This window comes from Phoca vitulina, unplaced genomic scaffold, assembly GCF_004348235.1.
Source record: "Phoca vitulina isolate PV1807 unplaced genomic scaffold, GSC_HSeal_1.0 scaffold36, whole genome shotgun sequence".
Classification (NCBI taxonomy): Eukaryota; Metazoa; Chordata; class Mammalia; order Carnivora; family Phocidae; genus Phoca; species Phoca vitulina.
In genome coordinates, this window is record NW_022589739.1 from 15,036,739 (window position 1) to 15,048,024 (window position 11,286).

General features: G+C 57.2%; 1 protein-coding gene across 5 annotated transcripts in view; it reads left to right on the forward strand.

Moving 5' to 3' along the window:
* Window positions 1-11,286, forward strand: part of SLCO2B1 (solute carrier organic anion transporter family member 2B1) — a 46,160-nt gene extending 34,874 nt beyond the window's left edge. For 4 of the 5 annotated variants that reach the window (XM_032426976.1, XM_032426978.1, XM_032426977.1 and 1 more), the window contains 5 exons: window positions 1,874-2,039; window positions 6,599-6,762; window positions 8,343-8,407; window positions 8,739-8,859; window positions 9,887-11,286. In XM_032426976.1, the coding sequence (XP_032282867.1) occupies window positions 1,874-2,039; window positions 6,599-6,762; window positions 8,343-8,407; window positions 8,739-8,859; window positions 9,887-10,067 (697 nt within the window). In that variant the 3' untranslated portion in view covers window positions 10,068-11,286. The remainder of the gene's footprint in view (window positions 1-1,873; window positions 2,040-6,598; window positions 6,763-8,342; window positions 8,408-8,738; window positions 8,860-9,886) is intronic. The other variant, XM_032426979.1, reaches the window with a different exon arrangement.

An 11,286-nucleotide genomic window follows, 5' to 3' on the forward strand; every position in this document is an offset into this window, starting at 1 on the left:
CCCTCCACCCACATGCCAGCTATCCCACCGTGACGGAGGCTCAGCGCTTCTCTCTGGCCCAGGCCCCACATCACAACCTCTCCCTCATCATCCTTTCCCTTCCCCTCCTTCCTTGTCCCTCCTTCTCCCAGACACTAAGGCGACTCTCCTGCCTCCCCTCTGCAGAGCCCTTGTTCTAGGCACAGCGGGTGGAGCTTTAGCCAGACCCTCTGCAGTCCCCGGTCTGAGGAGTGAGCCAGGGCCTCTATTTTTTTATTTTTTAAAAAGATTTATTTATTTATTTTAGAGAGGGAGGGGGGGAGAGAGAGGGAGAACGCATGAGGTGGGGAGGGGCAGAGGAAGGAGAGAGAGCATCTCTGGCAGATTCCTCGCTGTGCACAGAGCCTGACATGGGGCTCGATCCCAGGACCCCGAGATCATGTCCTGAGCCGAAATCAAGAGTTGGCTGCTTAACCGACTGAGCCTCCCAGGCACCCCCCCTTTTTTTTTCTTCCAAAAAGTAAATGGAGAAAAGTCAGCCTAGCACACATGCCTATTTCCCTTTTCTTCTGCCTCTCGCCTTGACTCTGACATCTCATCTCACTGTGTTCTCATCTTTGTTCTTGCAATTTACTCACTGAGCTTTGGGCTCTAATTCATTGAAGAAGCTTTTTGGGACCAACTGAGCAAATTCAGGAGGCTTTCTCATATTTCAGCCCAACTAGCGATACCGACAGCTGCCGAGAACTGAGGTCTCCCACGCACCCAGCGTCCAGCTCAGCTCTTCCCATATTCTGTCTCACTGAACCTTCACAGCATCTCTGAGATGGGTTGTACCATTATGCCCATTTCACAGATGAGGATAGTGAGGCTCAGAGAGGTGAAGTCGCCCAGCTGGGCTGTCCAGCTGGGAGGGGCAGAGCCAGGGCTCTCCCCACAGGAGCAAGGGGCTGCGGAAGAGTCCCACTCTCATCCACTCAGCCTTCCTGCTGCTGGCAGGGGCAACCTGACGGGCGCCTGACCCTGGGCAGAATCCCCTGGTGCCACCTCAGCTCAGGCAGTACCAGCCCGTTCCCTTTCCTGCTTGGCAGGGAAGGAAGAAGAGATGATCTCCCCCCACCCACCGTCAGAGGGAAACCCCCTCCTGAGGGAAGGAGTATATTTACTTCTGCCCCGAGGCCCCCTTCCCAACTCTGGCTACCCAGTTGTCCTACCCACCTCCCCAGCCCCCTGTTGAGTTAAACCTCTTCTCCAGGGAACTGAGATCTCACTAAGCTGGCCAGACCTGCCCCACTGCCTGGGCCTCTGCCCATACCCAGCCTAAGCCCACAGGACCCTCAGCTGCCCACTGGGGCCCCCTCCTCGTTTGTAGCCTGGCCGTAGGCTCCCTGGCAGGTTTTCTCCCTCTGAACCATGAAGTCAGGTCCTCCTCTGAGTCCCAGGGGCCACCTCCCCACCCCACCGAGGGTGACCTAACCCCTCGGACTCAGCCTTTCTTCTGATCTCCCACCTGACTAGAGTAGGGGTGCTCCTGGGACTTGGGGGCAGGCCCTCCAGAGGGAGTTGGCGGGACTAAGTCATGCAGTGGCCACAGTGAACAGAGTAGTGACAGGGAGCTGAGAGGCGGTGAGACTGCAGGGTGGCCATGGGAGGGGGTTCCCAGCAGAGCTGACAGAGACACTGAGGTCCTGAGAGAGGCAGGGACAGGTGGGTGATCCCACAGCTAGTCAGGTGTCCTGCCTGGTCCAACAGACATCACTCAAATTTTCTAAGAAAAGGAAGCAATCCAGCCCATCAAGAAAAAGGCCCCTTGGGCTTCAGGGCTGAGGTGGCCCCAGTTCATGGTGTGAGAGCCGGAAAGCCAGGCTAACCCTGCCGCCTTCTCTCCCACCAGCAACCTGCCTGGACCGGACCTGTTTCCAGCCTGCACAGAGCCTTGCTCCTGCCCATTGGACGACTTTAACCCTGTCTGTGACCCCAGAACCCATGTTGAATACCTCACACCCTGCCAGGCAGGCTGCACCGGCTGGCTGGTCCAGGAAGCTCTGGACAAAAGTCAGGTGGGTCAGGCCTCTGATTGTTCCCTCTGCCTCCCCTGGGCTCTGCCCCTCCCTGTCTTTGTGCATCCATCACGCTCTCCATCTTTGCGCATTCTCATTCTGTGGCTCTTCTCTCTATCTGTTGGTTGGTCTGTCTCCTTCCGTTGGCCGATGTAGAACATGATTCTTGCAGTAAACTTTCATTGCCAGTCGGGGCCCAGCCATGTGCCAGGCCCCAGAGCACAGGGGTGAGCCCGATCTGGCTCCAGCTGTCTGTGCGGGGGAGAGGCAAAAGGAAACAAGGAACTCCAGGGGTGGTGATAGGCAGGAGAAATGGTCCCCACAAGTACAGACAAAGATGGAAGAAGGTGCATCCAGCCTGGGAGGGTACTAGAAGGCTTCCTGGGATGTGGCATTTGTGCTGGATCATCAAGGATGAGTGAGCAAACCAGGAAAGGGCTTTCCAAGCAGGGGGAACCGCAGAAGCAGAGTCTGCACACACATGCACAGTGTTTCAAGAAACTGCAAAGAACTTGTGGGAGCAGAAGCAGAACGTTTCCAAGAGGGAAAGTGAGGCTCAGGCAAAGAAGGGCATTCAAGGCCTTTACCAAGAGAGCAATGGGGAGCATTGGATGGGCTGGTGACAGGGTCAGATCTGTGTCTGATAATACTTGAGGCCATGTATGGAGGAGGGCGAGCAGAGTGCAGGCTAGGAGACAGGGAAACGGTGGGGAGGCTGGCCCAGAGAGCCCAGTCAATCATTCAGCCAGTCAGCAAACCTTCACAGAGCTCCTCCTCAGGCCCTGTGCCAGGGGCTGAGGACCCAGAGCCAAGGGGCCCTACCTTCAAGGAACTCCAAGCAGGGAAGGAGGCAGAATAGGCAGCCGCAGTGCATTCTGTGGGAACCTCCAACAGGTCTCCAAGACTAGCCACTCTTCCTCCCCTTTCTCCTCAGTCCCCCAAATGACAAATGAGGAGAATATCTGCCTTCCTCAGGCCCCCAGGCTGTAGAAGAGCCTGCTGGGGGGGGGGGGAGGGGGTGCGCATCGGGCTGGCCACAACGCGTCCCTTCTCCAGAGCGCCCCCTCTTGGTCATGTGGAACTCCTGCCTTTGCATCCTGCGGGGCAGCTGCATCCAAGCCCAAGGCTCCTCCAGGTAGAGACCTGGGCCCCACGGGCTGGTGCAGAGGACAGCACCTGGCTGACGGGGCTGCAAGCCAGCAGGCACCAGCTGGGCTCTGCAAACGGTTTGCACTTGCAGTCATCGAAATCCCAGCCTCTGTGCCTCCTTAGCGCTCACTGTCTTTGCCTGGTTTCATCTCTCTGAGACCTTCCAGGGGACCCCAGGCCCTGCCAGCTGGGGCAAGATCCCCCAGGGAACAGTAAGCTTTAGTGGATATGGGCCCCTGAGCACCGAGGCCAAGCCACCCGGTTCGAATCCCTGTTCTACCTCTACCTGGCTCTGTTACCTCAGGCAAATTATTTCATCTGTGCCTCCATTTCCTGGTCTATAAGACAGAGGTGATCGTATTGAGCACTTACTCTATACCAGCCACTGTGCTAGATGCTTTCCTCAGGTGACGTCATTAAATAGCGAGTAAAGAGCCACATGACAATGCCCATGAAAACTACTTGGCACAGTGGCTGGGAAATTTTAAGCACTCAGTAGTACACACTCCTATTAGTGTCCATTACACAGATGGGAAAGGGAGGTTCAGGAAAGGACCAGGCGTTGCCCAAAGTCTTAATGCCAGAGCTGGGGTTATAACCCAGGGCTCTGGCCTCCCAGCCCAGCGCGCTCCCCAGAGCGTCCTCAGAGGTTGTGTCTGGGGATGGTATTTGGAGGAGGGCGCACCTGGGTCCCGGTCAGCACGCAGGAACTGTAGCTCCGGCCTGGAATAGTCTCGCAGCCAGCCTGCCTCCTGAGGTTGACTGTGAGTGAGCTCGCGGGCCCAGGGCTGGGTCGCCAGCGGCCAGCACCGCTGCACTCAGTGACCGTGGATGAAGGAGTAGATGGCCAGGGGAAAGATGGGGAGAGGTGGGCGGTTGGGGGGATCTGAGGCTCGGGGTGAGGCTGAACCCCCCGGGGGAGTGAGAATCAGAGGCAGCTGGAGAGATCGGAGTCATCCTTAAGAAGAACTTGCTGCCAGAGTTAGATGGATGTGAATGAGAGCTGGGAAAACCCCAAGAGGAAGGCCTCCGGCTTTGTGTCCATCCCAGCCATCTTCGGCCATTCAGAAAAGGCATGAGGGCGGGTCTTTCTCTTCTAGCCACCTTGCCTGGCATATTTCTCCCCTTACCTGTCCCTCCATTGTACCTCCACCTCAGTGGGTTGCTCAGCCTGGGGGCAAAGGTCCAGATGGCGTGTGCTCAGCAGGTCGCACGCCTGTGGCAGCCTGACCACGCACGGGCACCCTGCGGGCGATGGAAAGAGCGCCCAGTTACCCCAGCCGGAATCCCCGATCTCGCGCTCTCTCACTTTGCCCTAATTCTACATCCTAAGTATCTCTCAAATCAAACCCTGTTCTCCATCCTCCTCCCCCTCCCACCGCTCTCTCCACAGTGGGCCTCTTGGCCGGCCTCCCCTGCCTGGCCTGTCCTCTTGCAGGAGCCCCAGCGGCTTTGGTGCCGTCAGCTGTCATCCCTCCGGAGCTTAAATTCCTCCCAAGGCTCCCACAGTCCTCCTCAGGGACTCCCAACCCTTTCCACAGTGGGAAGTGTGTGAGGCTGCCCCACGCCGAGCAGACCACCCTGAGGGCTGATGGCACCCAGCCCTGCACGCCTGTCTCCCAGCAGAGGCCGAGGCTCCTGGGACACACTGGTCGGAAACTCTGTTCTGTGGGGAAGAAAAGCCTAGGCTTCCTGGCTTTCTTAGCTTCTGTGAGGCATGGGCGGTGGAGACCACTGCTGAAAGAATCCTAGGCTGGAAGTTTTCCAGGCCACGTGGGGGTGGGAATGCAGGCTGCAATCAAACACGCCCCTGAGCCAGCCTGGGGGCCATCCCTTGCAGTTTGAAAAGGGGTCAGCTTTTCACATACTTCAGCCTCTGGAGGGGTCCCAGTTTTTTGGGGGTCTCCTATTGGACTTCACTCTGGCAGGAGGGAGGGCTAGGCTTTGTCCTCCGGCCCTGGAGCTCCCAGACCTCAGAAAGCTATACTCCTGGTGAAGGTTCTGCAAACATGCTGCAGCCAAAGCTCGCTTCAGGACCCTGCTCACCTCGCTGGGTTCCAGCCTCTCTGAGCAGTTTTCCGTTTCTGCCGGCACATGGGTGCCCTCAGGACAATGTTTTCAATACTTTATCCAGCATTGTGTTGTCAGCAGGATGATTGGCAGGGCCCCGGTCCACTGTGTTTCTGGAAACAGCAGTCCAGGTTCCTCTTCAGTGTCCCAAACTCTTCACAACGCCATCCCGGGGCAGCCCTCGAGCGCTTCCCCGCCTCCCCTCTGCCCTCCGCTCCAGGCAAAGATTTGCTGCACTCTTTCATGCCACTTTCGTGGGATTTTACATCTGACCTTCCCTCTCCTCATTTCAGTTTTCCTCTTGGCAAGCTCCTATTCATTCCTCAAGACCCAGATCCAGCACCCCTCTCTGGTGAAGCCTTCCTTGCCCCTCACCTGCTGAAGCCGGGTTCCCATGGTGCTGCCTGCGTCCCTCTCTCCTGTGCTTGACTCTCCTGGAGAGTCTCCTCTGCAACCCAGTGCCCTGCAAGACCTCAGTGAAGTAGAAAGGGAGGGAAACCGAGCTGGAAAACTTGAGTTCCTTCCCCAAAACACTCTTAAATAGTTTTTTTTTAAAGATTTTATTTATTTATTTGAGAGAGAGAGAGAGCTTGAGAGAGAGAGCGCGCGCTTGTGTGTGTGTGTGTGTGTGTGTGTGAGAGAGAGAGAGAGAGAGAGAGAGCAGGCACAAGCAGGGGAGAGGGGCAGAGGGAGAAGCAGACTCCTGCTGAGCAGGGAGCCCGATGCGGGACTGAATCCCAGGACCCCGGGGATCATGACCTGAGTTGAAGGCAGATGCTTAACTGACTGAGCCACTCAGGCGCCCTTTTTTTTTTTCTTATCATTGTTTTTTTTTTTTTTTTTTAAGATTTTATTTATTTGAGAGAGAGAGAGAGCATGAGAGAGATGCCCAAAACACTCTTGGTTACTTTGATTCCTGGCTCAGTCAGGAATTGGGAACATTCTGACCTCACCAGGTGAAAGAATGAGAGTGTGTGTGCACATGTCTGTGTATGATTGTGTGTGTGTAGGTGTGTGGGTGTGTGTTGAGGGACGGTGGTGTGTGTGAGAGTGATCCTGCTGTGTGTATGTGAGTGTGTGTGAGTGTGTGTGGTGTGGTGGGGGGTGATGCTCTCCCAGCCCCTCTCCCTGTCCTCTGCTTCCCGGTCCCCACAGCCTCAGCCCACGTGTGCGGAAAGCATGTGTGTCCGAGGCCAGAAATCCCAGCCTCCAGCCGGCTCTGTCCCCCGCTGGTTGGTGCCCTCGGGTCCCTCACAAGCCTTCAGGGGCCTCAGGCGCTTGGCCAGCTGCTCGCCCTTGGAGGCTCCTGAAGGCTTTTCTCCACCCCCTTCCCACTCTAGGTTTTCTACACCAACTGCAGCTGCATAGTGGGGGGCGGCCCTGTGCCGGCGGGCTCCTGCGACTCAGCCTGCAGCCGCCTGGTGCTGCCCTTCATGCTCCTGGTCAGCCTGGGTGCGGCCCTGGCCAGTCTCACCCACACACCTTCCTTCATACTCATCTTAAGGTGAAAGCACGCGTGGGCCGGAGCCGGTGGATACCAAGAAGTCCTTAAACCCAGGCAGGATAAGGGATCCTGAAGGCGGGGTTTGAAGAAGGAGGCCACTCGGGTGTCCTGGGCCCCCCGTAACAGACCAGGCTCTCACTGACCTGTCTTCATCCCCACGGCAACCCACTAAAGTGAAGTCCCCCCCATCTATAGATAAGAAAACTGGGGCTCAGAGAAATTCAGAAGCTAGCCCCAGGTCTTGTGGCAAGTGTTGGGTAGAGTAGTACCGGTGCCAGGGCCCCGAGCGGGGCCCCTACTTGCCCCAGGGAGAGGCCACCCAGTCACAGTGAGGAGCAAGTGGAGTGTCACCTGACTGCCCACCCCCACCCTGCCCATAGTGGGTGGGCCGGCAGGAGGTAACATCCAGAAAACCAAGCCCTATCAGTGTGGTTCATGACTCTTCAAGTCAGTGAGCACTTATGTGTCCACTGTGGACCCAGCCCATTGTCCTGAGGGTGCCTGCTGGGACTGACAAATTGTTACCTGAGGCCGAAGTCAGCATGCCTAGGTTGGGGGCTGGAATTGGGACCTCAGAGCAGGATAATTCCAAGTTTTCATTGTGCTGGGATTATTTTTTTAAACCACTTTTTTTTTTTTTTAGATTTTTATTTATTTACTTACTTATTTGAGAGAGAGAGAGAAGGAGCAGGTAAAGGGAGAAGCAGACTCCCCACTGAGCAGGCAGCCTGACTCAGAGCTGGATCCCGGGACCCTGGGATCATGACCTGAGCCGAAGGCAGACGCTTAGCCGACTGAGCCACCTAGGCGTCCCTGGGATTATTTTTATTCTCTGTTTTTTGGAAAATTAAAAGGGGGATGGCACCCCTCACAAATACAAGAAGACACATAGATCTATAAAACAGGCTGGCCACCAGAGAGAAGGTAGAGGACTCCGATGTCCCGGCAGGCAGGCCATGTAAGAGGAGTTAATGCAGGCAGTGGGCTGCAGATTCTGACTCTTGACACCCACCCGCTACACCCACGCGCTCTGGGATCTTAGCCGAGTCACTTAACCTGTCTGAACATTCATCAGTCTCCTTATCTGTTAAATGGGCTAATGGTATAACCTACCTCATGAGGGGTGAGGTAGGGGCTGCAGTATAGAATGACAGAGCCCGTAGTAAGCACTCTGTAAACACTAGCTGCTGGTATTCCTAGGCTGGGGCCTCACAGCATTTGGGGAAGTTAGAAGGCAGGTCTGGCTACCGAGTTTCAGGTTTTGCCGAGTGTAGGAGGAAGGAGGAGGAACTTGGTGGGCCCAGGGCTGGGGAGAGAGGGTGGGGGGTGTCTGTGAGCAGGAACACAGGGAGGCCAGCACAGGGTCCTGATAGCTAGTGGGAGTGCCTGGAATGTGGGGGCTGGGCTCCACAGGTTGAAGGGAAATGGAGTGGGGAGCCTGAGCCCACCCCCACCGCAACGCACAGGACCCTCAGACCGGGGGAGGCTGGCCCTGGGTGGTGAGAGAGAAGGGGATGGTGAGAGCCACTGGGGGGCTGGGACCCTCTCAATTCTCATGTCGCCGTGTTTCTACTTATTAGGGGAGTGAAGAAAGAAGACAAGACTCTAGCCGTGGGAATCCAGTTTATGCTCCTGAGAGTTTTGGGTAAAGAACCTTCCTGGGACCCTTAGTTCAGACACCCACTGTGTGCCAGGCCTGGGGGCACAGGGATGAGCGGGACCCAGTTCCTGACCTTAGGGTTCCTGAGCCCCAGGCAACAGATGGGACCTGGGACCCTGGAGGTGCGTATGCAAACAGCGGAAGAGCCCTCCACGAGGCAGCATCCCACACCAGGGTGAGGGCTGGGCTTGAGGGCCAGAGACTTATGGGACAAGAGGCCCCAGTGGCCCTGGGGGGTTGTGTCTGCCAGGGAGCAGGGGGGCGGGTAATGCAGAAACGCCGGGCCCCGTTGTCCCCTGACCACCTCCTCCTGCAGCCTGGATGCCCAGCCCGGTGTTCCACGGCAGCGCCATCGACACGACCTGCGTGCACTGGGCCCAGAGCTGTGGGCGTCGGGCCGTCTGCCGCTACTATGACCACGACCTGCTCCGAAACCGGTGAGACCTGGGGTGGGGACTGCCAGGGCCCTGTGGGAAGGCTGATGGAAATAACTCCGGGGTCCCAGGTAGGACAGCAGCAGGGACGAGAGGCCCATTTATACCCTGCTGCTAAGCAGCAGGTGCTATTCCTGCACTGAGCTCACCAGTCCTATGAGCTAGCTACTGTCCCCCACTCTTACGGATGAAGAAAGAGTTAAAGCAGCCCCGCGTCACACAGCTGATAACTGGCAAAGCTGGGCCTTGAACCCAAGTGGTCTAACCATGGTCTGTGCAGGAAACGTGTCATTGTGGTTGAGTGTGGGGAGAATCAGGGGAGCAGCCCAGCTGTGAGAGAGACAAGGAGTTGAAGTGGGGTTGGGAGAAGGCCTATCTAGGGCACAGGAGGCCTGGGATCCAGCCCAGCTCTGTCTCTCATTGGGAGACCTGCCTTTTCTGGAACTGAGTCTTCCCATCTGTGCAATGGGGAGCCCAAAGGAACCTGAAGGCCGAGAGGCTGCTGGGATGGGATAGGGGGTTGGAGGGGACTTGCTAACAGGGCTGGGAGCAGGGAGCTGGTCCCTGCCAGCTCTGAGGAGGGCCAGGAATGACCAGGGCCCTTCCTAGAGGAAAAAAAATCAAGTAAGAGCCTTGGTGAGTTAGGCAAACGGGGGAGAGGGAATCCTTGTGGCAGGTGGGGTGATCTAAAGTTGCACCTGTCAGGCCCCCTGAGCCCTTGGGACAGCCAGAGAGAGGCAGGGCTGGCCCAGGCTACAAGCTGGCCGGGGACAGGGCAGGGAGGATGCCCAGGCTTCTGCAGAGCCTCTCCCCCTCTGTCAGGGAAGGACCCCCACAGGAGTCAACTCCAGGGGCCTCCCTGTCTCCCCAACCAAGGCCATGGTGATAGGGTCCACTGCCCTGGGGCTGGAGGCCTCTTCCCCCCACTGCCAGGCTTCAGTGTCTCTGACCACACAATGGGTGATGATGGCCGACCCCCAGGCCCTGGACAGGGAGGTCCCAAGTTCACGGGTCCCTTGGTCTTTTCCAGGTTCATTGGCCTCCAGTTCTTCTTCAAGACGGGCTCCCTGGCCTGCTTTGCCTTGATTTTGGTCATCCTAAGGCAGCAAGACAAAGAGGAGGGGACCCAGGTGACCGTCTCCCCATCTGGCCTACAGCAGCAGCTGTTGGCGTCGGGGCCAGGAAAGAAGCCTGAGGAATCCAGAGTGTGAGCTGGCCCCAGAGGGGCAGGAGTACCTCCTCTGGACCCTTCGTCCAATCTTGGGTGTCAGGAACCCTGTTTTCCAATTCTGGCTTCTCTGCTAACTTGCTCTGTGACTTTGGGCAAGTCACTGACCCTCTCTGGGCCTCTGTTACTCATCTGAACCAAAGAGTTGTCTAGGGGTTTGGTGTGTTGGCCACGTCTAAAGCACGGTGGTCTTCCCCCTTGCTCCCCCAGCCACACGGGCTGACCTGAAACCAGGCTTTCCTGGTGGAAGGACTGTGTATCTCTCCCCCAGGCCCTAGAATAGAGAAGTAGACAATAGTAGGCCAGGCTGCCTTACACACCTGGTCCTAGCCCAGCTCTGGCACTCACCTGGAGCACCCTACCCTCTCTGGGCCTCAGGCACCATCTCTGACAGGTGGAAGTGGACCTGGGGGCTTGTAGGCCCCTTCTGGCTATGACCATCTGTGTGGTCAGGATGGACTCAGGTCTCCTCCCCAGCCCCACTCAGCCTGGAGGTGGGGCCAGGACAGCCTGTCAAGAAATATCCATTTGGCGCCCCCTGGAGGCAGAGCCCTGAGCTCTGGGGTGGGCCCACTGGGGAGGAAGTTGGCCTCACAGAACATTCAGGTGGGCCAGGGCCTTCAGCAAACTTGGCGTGAGGGCCCCTGGGGCACTTAGCTGAGGTGGGAGGATCACTCTGTAGACTCAGGAAAGTCCAGTCCTTGCCCTCAGGGAGCCACAGTCTAGGCGAGGCCTGGTCTCTGCCTTAGGGGCTCCAGTGAGGAGGGAGATTCAGGCCCCACACTTGGGCGTTTTCTGACTTCAGAGACCAAACACACTCAGCACACATTCACTGGTACTTACGCCACCATAACTTCACACATTTGGCCAGGGCCCACCAAAATCACTGTGACCCTTGTTGACGAAAATCCAAATCTCACCATTTCCTTCCCGGTGCCTGAATCCGTGCCGCCTAGCGCTCCGTAGATAACGTCTGGTTCTGCGATAACCACGTTTTGGGGGCAACGTCTGGTTCTGTGTGATGCCTGAGTTGGTGTAAGGACCTGTTCTTTTTAAGGCCAAGGCCTATAATGTCCGCTGTGTGTAAGGAGTGGGTCTGTGGAATGCTTGGATCTGAACCACCTGGTCCTTCAGTGGGCCTTGTCTTGTTCTATGGCTGGTCTTCTCCAGCCTGGTTATCCCCCGTGCCCCTCCCCCCCCCC